Below are 25,241 nucleotides of genomic sequence, written 5' to 3' on the forward strand. Positions count from 1 at the left end.
TGCGTCAGCATGCGTAGGCTGCAAAGGAACAAATAATAGGTTTATTCCATGCTGAAAAGAGAAGAATGAAAACACAATGTTTCGGCTGTGGAGCCTTCTTCAGGTGTAATAAATCTATAACTTGTTCCTTTACAGACAAATTATTCTAGGTATTTCAAAATTGTCAATTTAAAGCTATTGTTACACTCACTTTTTCACAATAGCAGGTAAACAATACTTGTCTCTAAATGTTCACTTAAATGTGCCCTTTTGTGGTTTGTAGAACAGATACTGATACTGTCTGTTAGGTCAGCTAACTAAAAACATAAGTCAGTCCTTCCTGTAATCAAATCAGATGTCTGTTCTGTTTAATTTTTCTTCAGAAATTGTCACTGAGTGGAAAAAAAAGGGTGACAAAGACTGTATCGATTTAAAGTGGAAAGAATGCACAATGGCTCAGTAAGGGTAGTGCATTTTTATTTCCTTGTTTTTAAGCTTCGCATTGATCAAAAGTCCTTGCTCAGACAACCATTTCCACACAATTAGCTCTGCCCACACCCAAGACATCAAAGAGACACTTCCACCCCCATGAGGGGTCCTGGTTGAGGGAGACTACAAATAAACACAGACAGAACAATGGAAAAGACAAAGATTGCATTGGTTAGACCCAGGAGAGGACTCAGACACCAGAGACTGAGAGCAGAGGAGTAGGAAATCCCTAGCATTGTTTTCCACCCTCCTCTACCCAAAATGGACTTGGACTTGGAGACAAATAGGGTTATTCAGGACATTCAGTCTGAAGAAGATGCCCAAAAACCACCAAAGAAAATATACAGAGAAGAAACTTTCATTGCTAGGTGGCATGACATCTCTTTAAAGGTGAACATTTAAAACCTGATAGATAGGGTCTCATCAGGAGCACAGTTGAAGATGCGTGATCTAACATTAACTTACAGATGAAAAGCACTGCAAAACACTGCCTTTTAGACTGAGCCTTTAAGCAATAAAAAATATTTACCTTTAAGTAATAAACAGATCAGATGAAAAATGTTAAATTTAGTTATTCCACTATTGGCAATCCATGCTTACCGTTCTCAGACTGATCAACCCATGTGAAAGTGATTCCACCTAAGTGGCTCTCACTGAATCTTAAGAGAAATGTTCCTGGCTCCTTTTCCTTCAGTAAAGCACGCTCTGTCTCCTTGCTGACGAACCCCATGATATACCTAAATCAAAAGATAAGATTTGCAGTCAAGTCTATATATACTTTTTTGATTACCATGACTACGATTTCCCATGCATTTTTATATTTGCTGTCGTTGTTATGCTACAAGTAGCTGATGGTAAGTGATTAAGCCTATGTGGTTACAAGGAAATCTGGGAAATCCAAGGCTGTAGTCCAAACAAACAGTCAAAAAGACAAAAGATTTTGAAGTAATAATTATCCAAAGGAGAATCCAGAATTTGTGGTCAAGGCAAAAAGTCCAAAGGCCAAAAAGGGAAGCAGAGAATATCTTAGGGAAACAGGATGTGTACCTCTCAGGTTTGTAAACCTAATACTGAGCAAGGTTGAAACAGGGAGCATGGTTTAAGTAGGCTGAAGGGGAGGCATGGTGAAGGGTTAAAGAGGTCTGATTAATCTACACCTCCCCAGAGTGGATGAGGTATGTACTATCTGTTTGGGTCCCCTTTGGTGGTGGGATGTGGGTACTGTACTGTTAAAGCTGTCTGCATGTGGAAATGTCCTTTTTATAAAAGCTAGTTTTAACTTTTATCACTAAAACAGCAACTCTGTCAAATTTGTGAGCCAGACATCTATGTTCATTTAATAATTTTAATTTCACAATTCACAATTAAATTCACAATTTTAAATGGAAAAATATACATCCAAATATTTAACCTCTTAATAGCTAATCAATGTTTTTCCACTTTTTAAAATATTCTACAGAAGAGTAATGGGCAAAATAGAAAGTTATGTAAAACACCCCAATTAAACCTTTATATTGCTGTTGAATTTTGTACTTTGCTAACCCATCCCCAATACTTACCCATCTATCCAAACAGGCAAGAGATGCTTCTTAATGAGTTCCAGTATAGAGTCTAACCAGAGCCAGAAGCTGAAAGGCTTTCCAGGAATATTCTCCTGCATGCAAAACAAGATATTTAAACCATACTACACAAAAAGAAAAAAAAAACTTTTGAGCAATAGTTATAGCAGTTTAATATTTAAAACAATATTGTTTAAATTCAAGTCAAAAACACCTAAAAAATCCTATGAAACAAAAAACAGGAATAAAGTCCAAATGAAAAATTACACATTATATTTGTTATTATTATCTAGCAGTGAAATATACAGATGCAGCCATTTAAACTGACTGGAGTGTGTTTAAAGAGGCTGCCACACAGGGATCATACACCGACATACAGGAACACGCATCGTCAGTCACTAGCTACATCAGGAAATGTGCTGACGATGTCACAATCACAAAAGAAATAAAAGCTTTTCCTAACCAGAAACCACAGCATTCAAATTGGGCAATAAATCAGAACTAAGGTCAGCCAGGATCAATCTAAACAATGGTATTAAACATGCAAAAAACACACTCAAACAGGAATTAGAGGAACACTTCACCACTAATGACCCAAGGCGCATGTGGCAAGGTATACAGGCCCTCACAGACTACAAGAGGAAGAACATCTGTGCACCTGCCCATGATGCCTCCCTGCCTAACGAGCTCAACACCTTCTATGCTCAGTTTGAAGCCAGCAACACAGAACCAGCCATGAGAGCTGCACCCTCCGCAGCTGACCAGCTGCTCTCCCTGTCTGCAGATGAGGTGAGGAGATCTCTGCAAAAAGGGAACACATGCAAGCCTGCAGGACCTGACGGCATACCCAGCCGCATCCTCAGAGCCTGCGCCAATCAACTGGCAGGTTTATTCACAGACATTTTCAACATGTCTCTGGCCCAAGCCGTAGTCCCCACCTGCTTCAAGACAACCACCATCATCCCAATACCGAAGAAAACAACAGTGACATGTCTTAATGACTACCGACCTGTGGCACTAACACCTGTCATCATGAAGTGCTTCGAGAGGCTGGTCATGAAGCACATTAAGGACACCATACCAAACACACTGGACCCGTACCAATTTGCCTACCGGCCCAACAGATCTACAGATGACACGATCTCCATTGCCATAAACTGCCCTATCTCATCTGGATAAAAAGAACACATACTTAAGACTACTATTCATCGACTTCAGCTCAGCTTTTAACACTATCATTCCAGTCTCAACACCACCCTCTGCAACTGGATTTGGGACTTTCTGACAGGCAGACCTCAGGCTGTCAGGCTTGGAAACCATACCTCCGGCACACTAACTCTGGGGTTCCCCAGGGGTGTGTGCTTAGGCCATTACTCTACTCCCTCTACACCCACGACTGTAAGGCCAAACACAACACCAACCCCATCATCAAGTTCGCCGATGACACCACAGTTGTAGGTCTGATCACAGACAATGATGAGAGTGCCTACAGGGAGGAGGTCAATCTCCTTACAATGTTGTGTGAAGACAACAACCTCACCCTCAACGTCAGCAAAACCTAGGAGCTGATCGTTGATCTCAGGAAACTGCAAAACGGACATGCCCCTATCCACATCAATGGGACTGAAGTGGAAAGGGTCAGTAACTTTAAATTCCTTGGTGTCCATATCACTGAGGACCTCACATGGTCTCTCAACGCCACCTGTCTGACAGCGCCTGTACTTCCTAAGACGGTTGAAGAAGGCTAAGATATGTCCCCAGATCCTCACTAACTTTTACAGATGTACTACAGAAAGCACACTGACAGGTTGTGGTATGGCAACTGCAGTATTGCTGACCGCAAAGCCCTACAGCGGGTGGTGAAAACTGCCCAGTCCATCACTGTGGTTGCCCTCCCATCTATACAGGACATTTATGACAGACGGTGCTTGAGGAAAGCTCTAAGCATCATCAAAGACCCCTCACATCCCAGCTACAGACTGTATGACCCTCTACCATCTGGAAAACGGTACCGGAGCATTTGGGCCCGGACTACCAGACACAGAGACAGTTTTTACCCCCGCACTATCAGACTATTAAACTCCCAGCCTCTCTCACTCTCACCTCACCTCTCACCTACGATGTGAACCTCACAGTGCCTTCTTTCTTCTTTGTAACCAAAAACTCACACATTGAAATCTACCTCTACCTTACATGTCAAAAAGCTCACTCCCCATAATTTCTATCCTTCTATTTCATTCTGTTGATGCATGTTTTTGCACATCAGATGTTGTTTTTGCACATTACCCGTTACCTTTTTGTTGTTTTGCACATTGCCTGTTATTGTTTTTGCACACTGCCTGTTGTTGTTTTTGCATACTGCTTGTTGTCTCTGTCTTTCTTTTATTATACAATTGTATTGTTGTTGTTTTTTTATGTACTACGTATCGTCTGAGAGCTATCTTAACAGCATTTTGTTATACCATATACCTGTATATGAGAATAATGACAATAAACTTGAACTTGAACTTAAAATAATGCAACAAGTGCTTTATCATGACAAATTGCACAACTTTTTTTTCAAATAATCTGATGCAAGACTGGACTTCTCTGTAAAATTGTCAGGCGGTGAAGTAAATCTTTAAGGTACCACTCATTTGAATGATTTTCAAACAAATCTTTAAAAAAAAATTAAATGTTTTAACCCATAAGTGCTTTCATGAGCTAATCATTCTGTAAAGTAAGACAGATTTTTAATTGTTTTTTAAATTACATATAGGATACAAAGTATCAATAACTGTTTTCTTATTCTTATGTATACACATTATTTACAATATACTGTTTTTTAGTTTGTTTCTTACTGTCATTTAGTAAAGTTTTCTTATGCATTTCATTTCCTTTGCAAGTAATTATAACATCAGTAATTTTAATATATATTATAATATACATATATTGTTCATATACATTTATACATAGTGTATTGCAAACCCTATAAAAGTTGTCAAATGTTGCTGGATTACAAATGATACCGATTCTGATATTTTAAGGATATAATTGCCTTACCATAGCATTGACACCATTGAAGTCACATTTACTGGATTTACTGGAAAAAACCCAGTCTGTTTAAGGAAGATGTATATGTGTCATTTGTACTTTTAAAAACTTTTAAAGGGTCTGAATACTTTTGGAAGGCATTGTTTTTAACAATTGTATCTTGTCCAATCCGAGTTATGCGTTGGCTGTTCAGCAGTAGGACTTTTTCCTGCCACGTAGGATTCGATTTTCAACCAATGCGCAAGTGTTACTTTAACAAATTGCCCCTTAGGGATAATAAAGACTCTTTCTCTAATAATAAAATCTAAAAAAATAATATATATACTATATTAAATCTGCAAAAGTATATTCACACTTAAGAACATGATGGTCTTGCTAAGCATAACAATGTATTACAGTATGACCTGTCTCACTGAATTTCTCATTATATCAAATCACTCTTTTCCCACATCCCCATTTCCCTATTTTTCTACACTTTGGTGATTTTTCATTCTGCAGGGGAGAATGTGAGGAAGGAGGGGGATTCAAGGTAGATGAAAACCCATTTTTGGTTTGGTTTCATAATATCACTAATATGAAATCTTTGTTGATTATTGGCTTTTTAATGCCACTTTTTAATGACTGCTCTCTCTGTTTCTCCATTAGGTCAAGTGATATTGCTGCAGATCCTTGCACCCCGGTGCATACATTAACAAGGGAAGAGGCTTCATTTTTATCTCCCTCTAGGCCTTCATCAAATTTACATGACAAATTAGTTCCTTTTTCTTCTTATCTGGCTGGAAGATTTTATAATTAAAAGGGCCTGTTTGCTCAATCACCTCATAAGGTCCTTGTCAATGAGTATATATTTTACATTTGGGAACAGGAAGAAGCAGCATTATGTAGTGCAATCTTTGGCCTTCCTGAGCCTTCTTTAAATGTTCTTTTACCAGAGGCACATCCTTGGCTAGTTATCTTGGAGGTAATTCAGGTAAACTATCCTATTCTCCTCCCCACATGTCCGGATATTGCCCGGGGTGAGTACCATCTGAGTTGGATGCTGCACCACTGCCATGGATCCAAGAGGGGCATCGTGTATATTGGTATCGTTTAGGAGGATTTTGCTGGTCTACAGAGATCTGCATAGAGTACTGACATACAGAAGACATGATGGATGGATTAATACCCTCATTCATTTCTTTCTTTTTTTAATTGTATAATGTTAGCATGCCCAAAAGGGTTGGACAGCCAGTTGATCTTGGACCCCTAGAGGTTTGCTTTCTCCTTACTAAGGAGTTTTTGGTTCCTCTCCTCCCTTGTCTTCTGGTCTTTTCTGTTCTGTATTTACAACATGGATCACTTGCATTGTTAAGCGCCTTGGGGCAACCTTGTTGTTAAAGGCGCTATATAAAATGAATTGAATTTAATCGAATTGAAAATGAGAAAAAAGAGCACTTGGGACACCATTTAGTGAAAGGCCCCAGGGCTACAGAATTTCAAGGAGCCCCTCCCCCCTCAACACACATCACTCCCAACCAGCAAACACAACTGTGCCCTACATATCATTACATTTAAAGTTCAAATTTTGTTCAACACGTTGTACAAAAACAGACAAGTTAGAATCAAAACTAAAGAATTATTTATTCTTACGTTTGCGAAAAGCCTCCTTGGCCCTATATACACATGTACAGAAGCATTTGGCACAATTGGGAAGCATGCACTCTCAAATGGGCACAGCAGCACATCATATGCTAGTGCAGTCACAATTAATAGGCTACTTCAGGCATTAGCAGTTCAGGTGGGTAGCTGCATCAGCATGCGTAGGCTGCAAAGGAACAAGTAAAAGGTTTATTCCATGCTGAAAAATGCTTTTTTTAGCATGGAATAAACCTATTACTTGTTCCTTTGCAGCCTACGCATGCTGACGCAGCTACCCACCTGAACTACTACCGCCTACAGCTGCTGCGACCCACTATGCCTTCCTCCAAATCTTTTTCTAGATCTCTTCGTCATACCTTCTCTTCCTCCCTGGGCCACTTGCCCGCTTCTCTCACTAAACCAGCATTCCGTCTCTTCACAGCTATCTGTTCCAAGACCAGGCTTTCTAACCACCTTCTATTCCTTTACAGATGTCATCGACATAATATCATCCCTAAAGGATTTCGCCTTAAATTTAATACCTTTTCTTTTGACTCTGATACCACCCAGAGTAACACTCAGAGACTTCTAAAACAATTTTCTAGGAAACTAATGCTCTCTACCATTTTCTCCCTCAAAAAACAGATTATCCTTTCCGACAACAACATCAAAGAGGCTAAGGAATTTCTACGGCTGACAGCTCCACATCATCTTCCCTTCATAACTAACCTCATTAGATCTCTCATCTCTAAACTGTACCAGTTTCTCACTACAGAGAAGGACATAAACTCAGTCATCTTCTACAGAAGAAAACCATCAACACCTCGAACACCCTCACCAACCCTAACTTTGTTGTCACCATACCTTCTGACCTTTCCCTTTCACAGGATGAGCGATCCCTCCTCAGCAAAGGGCTCAGTTTTGTACCAGTTCCCAGGAAGCTGGACATCCCCCAGACCAATGTCGACCTTAACCGCTTTTACCGCAGGATCCGTCTCAGAGCACATTTTGCCGACAATTCCTCTTCACAGGCAGCTGATAACAACCCGGTTATTGATGTCATTAACAACATTAATCCCAAACAGAGCTGTTGGGCTCCCTCCTCTGGCCGTTTTCCACCAGTTGATTATTTCATAAACCAATGCAATAATCAAGCTCCCAAGGCACTCTCTATACCCAGTAAACATAGGTCTAACCTCACCCAAGGAGAAAATCAGGCGCTCCGGTCTCTCCGCAACAGGGATGATATCGTCATCAAACAAGCGGACAAAGGAGGTGCTGTTGTGGTGTGGCGTAAGGATCTATATATCTTTGAAGCATCTAGACAACTAAATGACACTTCTGCCTACCTCCCTCTCCAACAGGACCCTACCACTGACTACCAAAAGGAAGTGGTATCCACCATTTCTCTTCTTATCAGCAGTAATGAGCTCCCCCAGGAGGCAAACCAGCTCATCATGGAACATCCACAGGTATCTCAATTTTACCTCCTCCCCAAAAAGGATGATCCCTCCATTGGGGCCCTCTTTTCTGATCGCCCTATCATCTCATATCGCTGAACACCTAATCTGCGTAACCTCCTTGTTCACAGCTCCCTTGACCACCCTCAACAACCATCCACACCAGGCACTTTCCCTTGCAACAGAGCTCGCTGTATCACCTGCAAGTACACAGCCACCACCACACTCATTCAAGGCCCCTCAGGACAATTCCAGATCACCCAGATGGCATCTTGTACCTCCAGCAACCTTATTTACTGTATCTCTTGCAGTAAATGCCCAGTTTCTCTATACATTGGAGAAACAGGAAGAAGACTTGGAGACTGCTTCAGAGAACACATCAGGGCTGTGAAGATTAAAGATCTCTCCAAGCCCATTGTTTCTCACGTGACCACGACCACTCTAATCTCTCTGTCTGTGTTCTCAAAGATGGTTTTCCGAACTCATACATCAGAAAGACTACTGAAACCAAACTTATCCTGCAGCTAGGATCACACCTTCCCCCTTCTCTTAATGACAGACTACTATTCTACTAAATTTTCTCCATTCATTGGAAGTTTCATTTCACACCTTTCTACACCTATCCTGACTTCACACCTCTTGATTGGCCTCTCTTTCTGTCCCCTGCTCCCGCCTCTAACCCCCCCTCCCTCCCAGCCTTTGTTCTCCCACTACATTACCTTTGCCTACTGCCTTGTCTCTCTCACACCTGAAGAAGGCTCCACGGCCAAAACGTTGTGTTCTCTTTCTTCTTTTTTTCAGCATGGAATAAACCTATTACTTGTCTACTTCAGGCATTGTTTAAATGATTTTGTGGTGTTCTGACAGCAGTCATTGAACAGTCCATTTCTGACATTAGGGACATGAGGAATCGGCAAGCAGCTTGGTACACTGCATAAACTGAATCTGAAGAGATAAGGGAGACACCTGGGAAGTGAGATAATAATATCATTTTTTGTTTTTGCATTTTTGCAAACTATGCAGTTTAGTGGCTTGAAGTTGGCTTTGCGCCCAAATACATAAAGATGCTGCCTGTCCTTGGTCAGTAAGATAAAGGGCATGTATTTGATAAGCTATCTGTCAACCAGAACATGAAAAGAACTAACTGTTGTCTAGTCTGCAACTAAGTTATAATTAATAACAATATTGGCATGTGTTGCTGTCTTATCATTTGTTTAGAATGTGTCGTAGTAACTTTGTTGCTCGGTATAAAAGACCATCTTTAGCTACTTATTTTTAAGTCCGGTGGTTACATATGCATGTGAAATAAAGAGACTTCTGCTTTACAGACACCAGAACCAGTGCACTGAACCAGTGCACCACCAGGCATTGCAGGTGAATTAACAAACGTACCCATACGTGCCATAAAGCAAACAGAAATAGACTCCGAAAGCAAAATGCAACATGAAGAAAAAAAATTATGTAAAACCATCTATGGAAAAACAGCTAGCTACAGACTAATGAACAAAGGCATGCCAATGCTAACCAACAAACTGTCCCAACAAAATTCTAGCAAGCACAATTAAGTTAGAAAACTTTACAGAAGTCACACAGGGATGCCATGGCTGGCACGGAAATAATAACATGTAATCATGAAAACAGGCCTTATTTAGTCTAATGATGTATTTTGAGTTGGCGTGTGATGTTTGGTGTACATCACAAAGCAAATACAGGCTTGACATTGAATATGATAACTGTCCAGAATTGGACCTGTCAAAGCGTGCTTCTTTTAAATGAGATTCGTTTTCCATGATTGACTTTGGCAAGCTCGTATGTAAGTAGCTTACTTGATTTTTTACCACAACTGGCAGGATTTTTTGTTTTACTCCAACATCAAGAGTTTGACAGCGACTTAGCCAATTGTATCACATTGACCTCCCAATTTTATTTGTTTCATTTTCTTATTGGTTAGAAACGCTATGACAATCATTACACCACCTTTTTTTTTCTTTTAATTGACTGGGTCAGAGAGGAATCTCTCTTTGACTGGGTGGGCCAGGCTCACCCGTACCTATGCCCCTGACTTAGAGCATTGACAGTTTTTGGGGGGGTGGGGGCATTGCCTCCCAATGCCCCCCTGTAGTGCCAGCACGGGTGTGATTACCAGAACAGCCGTTCATGTTATAGACTAGTGTGACTTTGAAGAATGATGTATCATAACAAATGGCCTATCAATGCGTGCATTTCAAAAGTTTGAATATCATCATTTTATTCATTGGATGACACAAAACACATGATGCAAAAGGTTTCAAATCAATATTTTTTTTTGCAAAATGGAGTATTTGACTGAGAGATATTAATAGTACCGGTACTTAGCGATACGTGTCTATTTCACCACAAATCCCATCTACTGTATCAATGTTCTTTGGGTAGTAAAAAGCTAAATTTGCAAGCTGAATCATACTCCGGTCAGTGCATCTTGCTTACTGCAGACACCAGTTTTGACATGCATTCTGAATGGCTGCATCTGTACCATTACCAAATGTAAGAAGAAATATATGAATATTTTCAAAATAAATATGAATACATTATGTGCATATGTGCATGTCACACACAGACTACCAAGAGTTTGCTTGGATGTACAGTAGTTTTTAGTAGCACTATTCATTTAAGACATTTTTAGGCACTAATGTGACAAAAGTCATATTGAAAATATAAAAACTGTTCTGAAATAACTATGGATTTTAATTGATTACTGCAGATTAGCTGTTCTTATTCTGTTCTAGATTCTGTTCATTATGCATTATAGCAAGAAATGGTAAAGTCTAAGTTATACCTTAGATGCTGACTTAATTTACTCAAGGTAGTATTTAAAATATAATTTATTCCCAAACAGTGCTGTAATAAGAGAATGTAAGCATAATCAATAAAACTGCTTTCAGCCATTCCATTTGTTTATTTATTGCTAAACATCTGATCATATTTTTCAGCACAAAGTACTGTACGGTACCTATGGAAAGTAATATAAATAACTGTGATGTATAAAATGAATGTGTAATTTTATGTTTATTAAATTGCAAGTATGATAGACATAAGTTCATAAAACTTCGATAGCAATTGGTGAAGTAACAGGTAAAAACATGGAATGGAAATTCTACAGGTTAGAACAGTGACAGCTGGAAGCTGAAATAAATTTACAAAACTTTATTTTTTGCCCCTTTTTCTGATGTTCTCAGAACTCAAAGGTATTCTTATCACAGAATAAATATCCTCGCAAGAACTATAATAATTTTGTGTAAGGATGCATTTGTATGCAGTAACTACAAAAGCTAATTAACTTAACCTTCCTGTTGTGTTACAGCTCATACAATAGAGTGCTAATACCAGAAATCCATGACCAGGGTTCAAGATATGCCTATGCACAGTGATCAAACATGTTTTTCAACAAACAGGTTTTTGGGGTTGGTCTGGTGCTGAGCAGCTGTGTGATTTCACCAATATGTTTGCTTGGGAGGTCACATGCTCATGGAAATGGGTTATATCTTAGCCTTGAAACAGTCAAACATGGCCAAACATTGTAAATGTTTTATCTAAAGCTAAACAATCTGCAGTTAAATCGTTAAGTTCTTAAAGGATTAGGACAGAAGACAGGATAAAAGGATCACATGGAAACAAGAATCTTAGAAAAGAGGATATAAGAAGAAAAAGGGGTAGCACTGTAAAGGAGACACCTCCTTTACAACTGAGTCTACAGTTCAGTCTCACACATTATGAAAACCTCCTGATGACACTGATAGAGAAATATTATGTAATCTGAAAACATTTACAAATCATGTGGAAAATTATCTGTTTTACCTGTTGATTTTTTTTGCTCACCAGGACCCAGTAATTTATGCACTAGGTTATTCTACAATTTAATCCAATGCGTGTACAGTACAGGAAACACATAGGACACATACAGATGCAGCCATTCAAAGTGGGCGGTACAAACACGTACCGTAGGCATTTCCCTACGTCATAAAGCATCATAACGCGTCATACCGCGGTACGTGATTGGTTGGCCAAAATGACCGACAGGGGCACTTGTGGAGCGTTTGTCGGTCATGGAAAGATTTAATCATTTAATGTCTGTACTGTGCACATTTTAGTATTGAATATTTATATGGAATTTTACCACTGAAGGGAAATTTTAGTAGCTGAGCATGAAAAGAATAGGAGCATAATGCATCTGAAGGTCATAAACTATATTAATTTTGGAACATAAACATATTATGTAAACTGTATATGGCTGGTCTAGAGCGCCCTACATTACAAACTCCAAGCATTTCACCCTCACACGTGAAGCAGGATTCATAGCTGAAACGTAGCAGTATTGTATTGCAGTAAATGTTTATATCATTATATCTATTTTTTATTTCTTTTTTAAAAATTAAAAAATCATTTGCCCAGCCTAAGAGGGGGGGTCTGCTCTCATTGACAGCTGACACTCCTCCATACACTCAAGTGAAAAATTAATAAGGCCAATGTAAACATCGTATTTACAATTTGTTGATAATAAAAATGTTAAGTTCTCTAAAGCTTTCTCAGTTAAGTATGATAGTTTACCCAGGGGGCTCTGTAAGCATGTGTAGGCAGCAAAAGATCAGCTAAACTGGGAAGATGCGACACCAAAGATATTATTAATAACCTTTTAAATCTGAAGGGAGATCTAAAGGGATCCACGTGATACATGTTCCTGCTACTGGAGCGATTCAGAGGGAAAGACTGTGACTATTCGGTGTTATTAAAAAATGACTTAGATTCGAACATGTTGTGATATTTAGAAATATAAAAAAGTCAATTAATTGTCCATAATATTGCTATTTTATTTTTTCAAAGAAATGTTTGTTAAAAAAAAATGGTGGCGCTAGCTGGATTTGAACAGCCGTCCGCTTGCGTATAAGTCAGCCACTTAAACCACATCGCCACATGACAAGTGGTGAAACAGCCCTACACATATCAATAGACACTGTATGTGTACAGTATATACTACTGTTTGTGTTACAGTACATGAATAGAATTATATCGTTATTAATTTCTTTACATACACGATCCAATATTCTATTCCCTATTAATCAAATTCTAAAAGTATGCTTGTTTACTCCGGTATCTAGCATATTCGCAGAAAAGCTTAAAATTATCACTTTTCTCACAGAGTACTGTATACTGTATAAACGTCCAGCACAGTAACATGGTCAGAGGGAGCAAGGAGCATGTAAAAACGTTTCCGAAATAACCAAATGTAAGACTTTGATGCTTAAAATGTTTAGGGAGAAATGGAATACTGGTGTGTATTTTTTCTTTAAAATACAGTACCAAGACCAGCCATATACAGTACAGTTTACATACAGTAATATGTTTATGTTCCTAAATTAATGTCTTTTATGAGCATGTGAAAGGCATGGTGAATCGTAGATTCTCAAGAATTACTTTGTATGATTGGAAACAAATGCGTGATTGGATCAACGAGATGCTGTGGTGTTACTTTTTGTTAATGAAAAAATAAAGTCTTTTTGATTACAAATACAGTCAATAAAAAAATAAAGTATTTTCGTTTACAAAGACGGTTACAAAGAATGTGGACCAGGGTAATACTTTGAGTTTACAGCTTGTCCAAGGTCATTCATTATTAATACTATCAGTAATATCTTCGGTAAAGACTTTGATGGCGACAGCTCAAATGCTGTACATGAGAGGTTGAGCTTTATTAGCTCAACCTGGCGGAAATTCTGAATACTATTATCTTACTTGCGGTATTATGCGGTATTATGCAGGATTATACGGTAACCCGTGTTATACCGCGACAAGCCCACCGCGTTTTAACGCGGTATAATCCTTTTGGATGGCTGCATCTGTAGGAAACATGTAAATACATGTTTATATTTGTGTTTTCAATATCAATAAGTCCATGTTAGAAAACAAACCAAAACTATATTTTTCATTTAATCATGCTTATGCCTATAAATAATTTTGTGCATTTCAACAGCCTACCTTGCAAACTTTTGACCAGTGAACATGACATTCATTGTGAGAAGCTTGCTGACCTAAAAGGAGAAAAACAGATTGATTACAAGAAATAAATAAGAAATATGCAAAATGTTCATTTCATACAAGGAAGTGTGGTGCATTACAAAGCTCCTAACATTCAGAGAATACTGATAAAAAATGGTACAGTATATAGACTTACTTAACGCTGTAATTCTGTGCATGGTCATAGTCTCAACACCATGGTTTTAAAGGTTGTTTTAGATAATGCAATTAGCTTTGATAAGAACAGAAACTGATCATACATGAAAAATTAAAAAGAAGGCTCCACGGCTGAAACGTGTTTTCTTCTCTTCTCTTTTCACCATGGAATGAACTTATTACTTGTTCCTTTGCAGCCTACGAATGCTGAAGCAACTACCCAACTGAACTACTACAGCCTTTAAATACTTTTCTACATTTGTTCCATTTTGCATTTCTAACTGTAGAATTTTCATACGGATGTGAGAATTTAAATATGAGCATTAATTTAAAATAAAAGAAAAGGATATTAAAGAACTTTATGATAGTGTTGTGATATCATCATCTGCTTCTTTGTACAAGTAGTTTTTTATGGCAAATGTGTTTCTGAAATTGTTGCATATATCAAAAACACATACATTAAAAATAGGAGTATGTGTTCTGGGTCCAATGCCCAAATGGACATTTGGACTCTACAGCTATCTTTGGTCCTAGCCCTTTAAATAACATTTATTTTAAAGTAACCTTATGAATTATTAATGAAGTTATTAATTTCCCCCTCTTAGGTAACCTTAATTTTTTCAGTATTTATTTTAAAATTATTTTAGTAATTTTACTTATTGAATTAATTTGTCAGTTGAATTGAATTATCACTGATTTTTTTTAAATGGAAACAATGTATTATTTTCAAATTCTTTGCACTGAATTTTAGTAATGTTTTTTTCACAAAACCTTACTTTCAACATAAGGCATAGACTAAGAAGTTTATATTTAGGCTATAAATGCTATACAGTATTTTGTAAGCAAGTTAAAATGGGTCATGATAGGTGGCTGGTAGAACACTAAAAATAGATTACTAGTGTCCTCTGTGTCACTCATCCCTGTGCACAACTGGGTATGTCCTATATACATTGTCTTGAAACACCTCATTGAGTTGTCTGTTGCTGACCACGCTTACTCACATTAAAGTGAGAATGTGTCCTAATTGGTATATACCAAGTGGTATATAAGTGGTACTGTATTCTTAAGGCATGTTAAACCAAAAGTGCACAATGTAAAATCAAGAACTACCCGTATAGTTGAGATCACTCTCTGACGGAGATGTAAAGATACTGTTGCTGTCTACTTTTCTAATGCATTTTCTCAAATCTGCTTTAACCTATCCAAAGAAACCAGTTACACTAAGTCTTAGGTTATATGGGATTCTAATAGGAGAATAACATTTTAATAACAGAATAATAGTTTACAAATTGCAGAGTTATGTATAAATTAAAAGTAGGAGTAGCATAGTGGTTAGCATTGCTGCATTGCATCACTGGGGCCTTGAGGCACTATATTCATTGAGCTTCTATGTTCTCTTTGTGTTTGTGTGGGTTAGCCCTGGTTTCCCACAATTCAAAAACATACTGGTAGGCTAATTTGCTTTTGGGAAAATTGTCCCTAGGCAGAAGTGAACACAACCATATAAACCAAATAAAAGCCTAGCCCCCTTTTAACTCCTGATTGACTACTTCAATTCCATAACTATCTCAGCTGAGTAGCTATAATATGTTGTTTACCAGCTTCAAAACGAACAAGTCTTAAAAACCCAGTCTCCTCTAAGACTTTTCAAAAATTTCCAAACTCTCAGAAATAACGCACACTTTTCAGATCCAAAACATCATAGTCAGTCCTTCTCTCTCTGGTGAATTGAGCACACAAATAATCTGCCTTCTGTCAGCTCCTTCCCACCCCATGACAGCAGATATCACTGACCCAGAAAGCCTCCTCTTACTTCCTTCTAAACAGTCACCTGTTCATTTGTCTTCTCATAACTGGTCACATATCTGGGGAATGTGGTGCAGATAAGGCTGCCATCTTGTCTGAACTGGCTGTGCCCTTACACAGTAATTATATTTTAGTCCTTTTGAGTAGCCTTCTATTTCTATTAATCTTCTTCCTGTCTGTTTCTCCAACCATGTAATTCTCTCCCTATTCCACTGCACAAGCCGTCTTTTTCTTCTTGACCCTCTCCAAGTTCAGAGGCCCACTATATGTATTCTACATCCTTTTCCCATTTGTCTATTCCAAGATGTAACACGATTTGGATTTCTAAGTACTTGCTCTTAAATGTTACTGCACATTTTGTAATCATATACTGCATATGGAACAAGTAATAGGTTTATTCCATCTCTTTTCAGCATATAATAAACCTATCACTTGTTCCTTTGCAGGCTATGCATGGTGACGCAGCTACCCACGTGATATACTGCATACATTTATTTTAGTTCAAGTAGTTTGCTGTGTAGCGGCGAGGCTTTTTAATAAGAAAGAATTAAGTGTTCTGAGCTTTCCCAAATGAGGCCCCATTTCTCTGTTCATCTCTGTGGTGCAGCCACAGAGAAACTATTCATGCAGGCTGATTTAAGGTTCCTTTGATAAAGGACAGCTCCCAAAGGGGGATGCACTTAGCTAAGCCTGGCTATCATGATCAATGGTCATCCATTGGCGCCTATCTGTCTAGGGAGTGCCAGTTGGACATCTGGACTGCATTCCTAAGTGTCAGGAGTAAGTGACTCATATCTCACCTTGATCAACCAATCAGGGACCGGTAGGGCCGAGTAATCCACGTGGGACTCTGATGCCCATGGAACTTTCAGCCAATCAACGAGCTGAAGTTCCTCCAGGTAGAAACAGGCAACACAGAGATTCAGTAAGATTCAGAAGAGATTCAGGTAGACTTCTGTGGACTTTTCTAAAGGGAATTCAAAGGAGAATTCAAGGGCAGGACGGCCCAGGAGCAGAAGGCTCCCAAGGGCAGGACATTCTCGCAGCGCGCCTCCTAACCATCCTGAGACTCAGCCCGGAACAACCACGGAACGGCCAGTGTGTCCAAGTGCCAGAACTTTCCTTTGTTCTAAGAGTCTAGAGCGGAGGTTGCCAGAGAGTAACCAGAGGATCCACCCGAGGTTAGCACCAGCAGCAGGCCTCGTGAACAGGTCGGAACTGTGGACAGCTGAATCACTATTCAGAACTAGCTCTTCATCAGGAACGAACCGGTCCTCTTCCTGACTTGCTGGGACCCCCACAGTCATCTTTTCTCCTGTGCACAAACTGTGCTAGTTAAAGCCAACACTAACTAGCCGGTCAGTGAGCATCAGCAGCGCACCGTCACAAGCCGCACAGCACAGCCTGGGACCGAGCCAGAGAGCACGGATTGGAGAGCAACAGCCTGCAACTGTTTCTTTGTGCCCGCAGGAGATCTGAATCCCCAGAGATTGGATGAGTATTCAACTTCAATGCATTACAGCTCGAGAATTCAATTGTTATCCCAACCAGTTGATATCAATTTAAGAGTTATATACTTGTTTTGAGTATCTAATGTAGAAGTAATAACCAAGTTCATTTATGAAACGGTCTTAATGAATGATATACTGAACGTATGTCCTCTTGATATGTGTAACTCTTTGTAACTGACTGAATATATACCTTTTGTATTCTGATAACCCTCTCGATAAGATCTGTTAGTTTTATATGCATATTTTATGTATTAATAAATGTATCCTCGTGTATTAGTACCTGTGTGTGTGCGTTGTTTGAGTTATGTCACATGGTTGGATTCTAAAGCCATCAAAATAATTAATTTTGTGATTTACTGCTACAATTAATAATTGTTCCAGTAAATGCCCAAACCCTACAGAACTGGTACCTTCAAAGAGCCACACTACATTACATTTTGGCTATGGCAACATTACAGCTGCGTCAGCGTGCGCAGGCTGCAAAGGAACAAGTAAAGGTTTATTCCATGCTGAAAAGAAACACATTTCAGCTGTGGAGCATTCTTCGGGTGTGAGAGAGAGAGGGAAATCAGCCTGGATGCCGCGGTGCACAGTGCATTTTTCTTTTTCTTTTTTCTTTAGTTTTTCCCCGTTTTTTGTATTGTATTTATTACTTGTATTTATTTTTCGGTTTTCGCTAACCTCACACTGGTGCCTCTGCCCCCATAGATGGGGCATCGACTTTTACCGGTTCTCGCCGCAGTTCCTCCCACTCCTGCATTGTTACACACCATATACAGTACACATACCTCCGAAAGTATTGAGACATAAACACATATTTTTCCTTTAGAGGCAATCAATTTGTGTTTGTTGTGTTTGTAATCATGAGATTAGTATGAATGTTATGTTCAATATACATTTTATTATTGGGTAATTCCATGCATAGAGTAGATTATATTACACCAAAAAAATAATGTATATGTTTTTAAAACATGTCTATGACAGAAATCATCTAGATTTAAGATAATACATTAGGTGAAAAATACAGCAGTCAACCCCCAGATTGCATACTTTCCAAGTTATTCTACATAATTAAAACTTTGTGCACCAATATTAGTATGCAAGTATGAAATAATCTAAAAGGAAAGAGAAAGCACCACACAGCACAACAGACAGACGTTTATGTTACAGAAACTATGCATCTTTTTTTAAATCACAAAATTTAACAATTAGACTATGTTTTGTTTTACAATATATGGAAAATCCAATTACCCAGTTATTAGCTAAACTATCATCTTTGATATTTATGCCTTGAGGCACATAGCCTCTCTCAACAGCTGGCTGAAGGCAGGTTTAGCTCTTTTGCTAATTAACTAAGAAAATACTAGAGGCTGTGTACACCATTCTTCCACCTGACTATGAATACCTTTGTCCAGCTTAAAGAACAAGTCTAAAAGAAACAAATAAACACAACAGTCAATATTCTCTTTATTTCTCAGTTTATCACATATATTCAGATATTCAGGCTTTTTGTGTATTACTGTACATTAGAACTGAGCAGATATTGATCAAAGTATTTATAAAACATTGAGATTATGTTATATTTCATTGTTCTGTTACAAAATAAAACGTATAGACTCCTTACCTAAGAGTTTTTCCCCCAGCATGCAAAGCTGCTCTTTTGTAAGTCCTCTGCCTGCAAAGGAAGAGAACTGCCAGCTCAGAACTTCGGACAGTTGGCTCCAGGTTGCTGGGGGAGGGTTAGTGAAAAAAGATAGGTTCTGGGGGAAAAAAGAATGACACAGTAGATTATTTTCAAAATAATTCTATAAACATCAGTTAGAACTAATACATTTGAAACATAACTTATAACTTATAGATTTTGGTCTATAAGGCAAAGTAAATCATAAAGATTTCCTACTGTGCTTATTTGTTAAAACAAATACCCCATAAGCTAGAAGTATTAGACAGGGTATAATGATTTTCACAGTAATTAAAATTAAGAGACAGGTTATGAATTAGTGGACTAGATCACACTGTTCTTATTCTTTTATGAAACATTATCCTTAAGGTTTTCATAATAATGCCCAAAGTAAACCATCTAGTCTACATATTTGTTAAATATATCTACATGAGCAAACCCATATTAGAACGCATTATGTAAATTTTTCATGAGGTATATTTTTCTAATAGACAGATATGTGGTCACAAAAAAATAACTAAGAAAAGATACATTAAGATTTAAAACAGGAGGTAGTTCTAAAAACAAAGAGTTGTGGGAGTTCTACACAAATGTGCTAGAAGACCCCTTGAGAGCAAAATAAATGTTTGATAGTACTATCTCATCCAGGAACAATGGATCTAATTCCCTGGTAACTTAACTTCTCAATTTGAGGACATCAGAACTTAACTTTAATTATATTTTCACAAATAAGGTAAATGGAAAATGGTTAGACTGTGTAAAGCTATATTAAATCTGGAAATACTGCATGTTTCTGGATAAATGTGTTAATCATTGTTAATTGTTGGGGAATTAACAATGAGGGAATAATGGATTCCCCACTACTTCTTTTATTTTGTACATATTTATCTATCAGTCTTTTTCAATTCAAAAGAATCAAAACCCAAGTTGTATTTTCTGACACTATGAAATACTGGGGCATTGAAGGGCGCTAACAGAATAGAGATATGTTTACCTACCAGATGCATTGATCTCTGTAATTATAACTAAAGAGACTTAATCATAATGTAATCCACTTTCAGCTTTTCATCAGAAATAATACAATGATGGACGTTTTTGAGGTTATTCAAGTAGGTAGCTGCGTCTGCATGAAAAGGCTGCAAAGGAACGCTTATTCCATGCTGAAGGGAGAAGAAAAGAAACACAAGGTTTTGGCTGTGGAGCCTTCTTCAGGTGTGTTGTGTCATTTCTTTTCTTCTCTTTTCAGCATGGAATAAACCTTTACTTGTGTTTGAGGTTAATCGGGTTAAGAAAGCAGAGAAATATTTCAAGCTGCATGTTTCAAGAAATGTTTCACTAATTAAGAATAGTTTTTAAAGTTTAGAAAAGTATTGTAAACATTTACCCTGGGGTCATCTGTCAGTAGATTGTACCAAATTACTGAGGCCCAGCCACCTGGAAGCTGACTTACATTTGAAATAACAACAAGAGGCAAAGAGCAGGTCTGGAAAAAATAAATGTTTATCAGTTTGAACATACAGTATGTAAAAACAAACGTATATATATATTTGGTTTTCTACTGCCTGTTTGTTTCCAAGATAGCTATATAATATAATGACCTTAGCATGATTTCATATTATATTATATATTCATGTGATTATGTGATTTTACATATATATTAAGCCAGCAGCCACCTCATGCTGCAACTCACAACTGGCAGTCTACTGAAACTAAGCAGGTGTGAGCCTGAATGGGAGACCTCCTAGGAAAAACTAAGGTTGCTGCTGGTAGTGGGGACAGTAGGGGGTGCTCACTCTGCAATCTATGTGGGTCCTAATGCCCCAGTATAGTGATGGAGACAGTAAACTGTAAAAAGGTGCCATATTTCAGATGTAAAATGTCCTGACTCTCTGTGGTAATTAAAAATCCCAGAGTGTTTCTCAAAAAGAGTAGGTATGTAACCGTGGCAACCTCGCCAAATTTCCCATTGGCCTTTACCAATCATGGTTTTCTAATAATCCCCATCTATGAATTGGCTTCATCGCTCTATTCTCCTTCCCACTGAAAGCTGATGTGTGGTAAGTGTACAGGCACACTATGGCTGCTGTCGCATCATCCAGGTAGATGATACAGATTGGTGGTAGAGGGGAGTCCCCATTACCTGTAAAGTGCTTTGAGTGGAGTGTCCAGAAAAGCGCTATATAAGTGTAAGGTATTATTATTTTTACTGTATGTATAAAAATATGTATATTTTACAAACATATTGTATGAGGGCAAGAGGCCCAAACAAAATAGGCAACCCTTTAAAAGCTATTGAGAATGCCCTCAGCCACCTGACTAGTTGCTGGTGACTGAACTTTGAAACTGTGAAATATGTCTTGACTTATTTTGGAAATAAATTTTTTAAGAGTCTCATGGGCAGATGAGAGGTTTTTGTGAAGAGACTGGAAAAGCCCATTTTGGCAGCTGCTAAAGCCGCTCTGCCCAGTTTTTATAGTAATGGTCTGAAAACCTTAGTCAGGAGTTCAAAAGGGAGCTTAGCCTTTTGTTTGGTATTTCGTTTTTTTCTTGCACTATAAATAAAAAGCACTTGTTTTGTACCATATGGCTGTTATTGTATCTGTTTTCCTGGACTTTCCTATTTTAAAGATTTTCCTAGGGCATACCCAGCAGTGTTACAATATGTATAATACATTAATATAAAAGTGAATGAGACAAAACTGTCAGACGTTAATAATTGTCTTTATGTTGATATAGTATACGATATATTCAGATTTGTTTAAATGGTTAATGATTTTAATTAATTCTGAAAAATGTACATTGTGTGGTGACAATTTATTTACTAAATGAAGAAAGTTTTTATAACTAACCTCTAAGTCAATATTTAATCCCTGAATGCAGAATTGAGCCTCAAAGCTTATGGAATGGAGTTCTTCCGTGACTGTAAGAGGACCCTATGAAAAAATTAAATCGATGTGTTAAAGCAAATCAAAGACAATTATATATCTATATTGTACTACTGTTGCCTGTGCATAAAATTAAAAAATAATTATGAAAATTACTATGGCATGCCTTGCTTTATTTTGTGACAGGACAATTTATATTGTTACCTCCACTGCATAGTAAGGAAAAATGTATGTTCAAGACATACAAGCTACATATTCTTTTAAAATTCTTGGGAAAAAAGATTGCCATGTTAATTATGAACATTTGTTTCAATTAAATCTATTAGCTTTCACATATTTTGATATTTTTATAACAGCATTTTTTTATTTTTTAATAGCAAAAGAAAGTAGATACTAAAGCTTTACTATATTAGAGGAATTTGTACATTAGTCATTTATACCAGCACTGGTGTGATTTTTAAATTCCTCATTTTGAAAGTAGTAGATATGAAAGCCTCAGTGTTGTCTTACCTCATTCCCTTTTGTTCCGTTTACATACTTTCGCTCTTTTAGTTGCTAAAGAATAAACGAAGAAAGTAGATGAGCTACAGAAACTGCACTTATACTCTAAATTGGCAATGCTGTTAATGGTCTGTTAAACCCCTACTTTACAGTTCAAAATCATATCTTTGTTTGACAACCAATAATGGGAAAATTCACATCACCACAGCCTGGACTAAAATTATATAATCTCGTTACCAGATGTCTAAATTCCACAGAAAGGCAACCATTGGATGATTCCTCAACATCCATCACTTTAGTGCTGGTTCCAAATATGAAGAATTGTCGATTCCTGCAAAAAAAGTAAAAAACCTATAACATTATCAATGTGAAGAAAGTGGGTACTATGGGTCTTTTGTTATTAAAACAAGCACAAAAATGGATGCTCACACAAAAAGAGAATTGAAAAAGGGAGCTTTTTAAAATTTTAAGAAAGACCACTAAAATAATACCTAAAATAGAAAATTAAAATCCAACTGAAACTGCATTGATCCCCAGGAATCAGAATGTAGTAGAGATACAGGACGTAGCTTATATATTTCCACTTACTGCAAAAAACTTGCTGGTGAATATTTCTAACAAATGTATTTTCTCTGTCCTATAAAAAAGTGACCTCTTAATATAGATGTGTACTTAAGTCCTTCAGCCATTTACTTGTTCTTCCATCATATCTTACTTGCTAATGAGCGTATATATTACTTTTATGAATAATTAAAGTGCATGTTTTCAACAAAAATATTTTTTTCTGTTGTAGTTTAGTGATAAGCTGTGCCAATTATGGGATGAAAGTGTTTGCTGTAACCTATTATCATCAATGTTAGTCCTGACTGAGGGTCACTTTAAATTCAATATTTGCTCTAGGTTGGAGCTGAACTGAAAATAGAATTCCAGCAGTATGACAATAGTTTTAGTTTAAGATTGCAGAGGCTTTGATACTGGCATTAAGATCCACAGAAGTAATGCCTCAAAAGACTGGATAAGTAGAAAGCCATTGAAGAAAAACTAACACTCTCAAAGAATCAAAGGTCATGTGCTCATATAGTTAACTGAACAGATGTATGATATATTGTTTTTTAAGCATAAATGAAATCAAATTTTACTACTGGGTTTTTCATATGAGGCATGTTTTATGCATTAAATAAATAAAACAATAGTCAAATAAATTCTACCACAAAAAGTGGTTATTTACATGAAGTATACTTACACTCGGCCTGCTGGGAGATCCCTTAAAAAAGAAAACAAGACAAACTAAATACTTTCAACACACTATCAGTTCTAAACAAAATAACTACAGCATTTACAATTAAAATGTAATGAAGTAAAACACTATCTGCTGCAGTTTTCCACTCAGTGTGTCAGTAATGGCAGTCAATAAATCAGACAAACCACAACCAGGGATATAAAATAATAAAGTAGAAATATATAGTTGCACTATTAAGTACCTTTCTCTGAGATCTGTACTTTATGTAATAACTTTATCTACTACATTTAGTAGAATCATTACTCCCCACCAAAAAGCAAAAATTGAAATTAACATTCAAAAAACCAAACAATGTAATGAAAGTCTAAAATTAATAATTGGATAAAAACCTAAATAAACAAAAACTAATTTGTAATGTTACATTCAAGACTTTATTATAAATTGCATTGAATGCTCATTGAGAATAACAGTAGGAAAGATAGTTCAACAGTCCAGAGGTGCCTACAGTGCCTTGCGAAAGTATTCGGCCCCCTTGAACTTTTCAACCTTTTGCCACATTTCAGGCTTCAAACATAAAGATATAAATTTTTTATTTTATGTGAAGAATCACCAACAAGTGGGACACAATTGTGAAGTGGAACGAAATCTATTGGATTTTTGAAACTTTTTTAACTAATAAAAAAATGAAAAGTGGGGCGTGCAAAATTATTCGGCCCCTTTACTTTCAGTGCAGCAAACTCACTCCAGAAGTTCAGCGAGGATCTCTGAATGATCCAATGTTGTCCTAAATGACTGATGGTGATAAATAGAATCCACCTGTGTGTAATCAAGTCTCTGTATAAATGCACCTGCTCTGTGATAGTCTCAAGGTTCTGTTGAAAGCGCAGAGAGCATCATGAAGACCAAGGAACACACCAGGCAGGTCCGTAATACTGTTGTGGAGAAGTTTAAAGCCGGATTTGGATACAAAAAGATTTCCCAAGCTTCAAACATCCCAAGGAGCACTGTGCAAGCGATCATCTTGAAATGGAAGGAGTATCAGACCACTGCAAATCTACCAAGACCTGGCCGTCCCTCTAAACTTTCAGCTCAGACAAGGAGAAGACTGATCAGAGATGCAGCCAAGAGGCCCATGATCACTCTGGATGAACTGCAGAGAACTACAGCTGAGGTGGGAGAGTCTGTCCATAGGACAACAATCAGTCTTACACTGCACAAATCTGGCCTTTATGGAAGAGTGGCAAGAAGAAAGCCATTTCTCAAAGATATCCATAAA

At 37.6% G+C, this 25,241-nt stretch overlaps 1 protein-coding gene across 1 annotated transcript in view; it reads right to left on the reverse strand.

Annotated features, from left to right (window-relative positions):
- stat4 (signal transducer and activator of transcription 4) overlaps positions 1-25,241 on the reverse strand; it is a 132,126-nt gene that overhangs the window by 8,094 nt on the left and 98,791 nt on the right. Inside the window, exons 12-20 of the mRNA XM_015359317.2 lie at positions 23,969-23,989; positions 22,963-23,056; positions 22,735-22,779; positions 22,189-22,272; positions 20,724-20,822; positions 19,283-19,418; positions 14,147-14,199; positions 2,028-2,122; positions 1,069-1,205 (exon numbers count right to left, since the gene is read on the reverse strand). Coding sequence (XP_015214803.1) covers positions 1,069-1,205; positions 2,028-2,122; positions 14,147-14,199; positions 19,283-19,418; positions 20,724-20,822; positions 22,189-22,272; positions 22,735-22,779; positions 22,963-23,056; positions 23,969-23,989 — 764 coding nt within the window. The remainder of the gene's footprint in view (positions 1-1,068; positions 1,206-2,027; positions 2,123-14,146; positions 14,200-19,282; positions 19,419-20,723; positions 20,823-22,188; positions 22,273-22,734; positions 22,780-22,962; positions 23,057-23,968; positions 23,990-25,241) is intronic.

The sequence above is a fragment of the Lepisosteus oculatus genome, chromosome 12, assembly GCF_040954835.1.
Source record: "Lepisosteus oculatus isolate fLepOcu1 chromosome 12, fLepOcu1.hap2, whole genome shotgun sequence".
Taxonomy (NCBI): domain Eukaryota; kingdom Metazoa; phylum Chordata; class Actinopteri; order Semionotiformes; family Lepisosteidae; genus Lepisosteus; species Lepisosteus oculatus.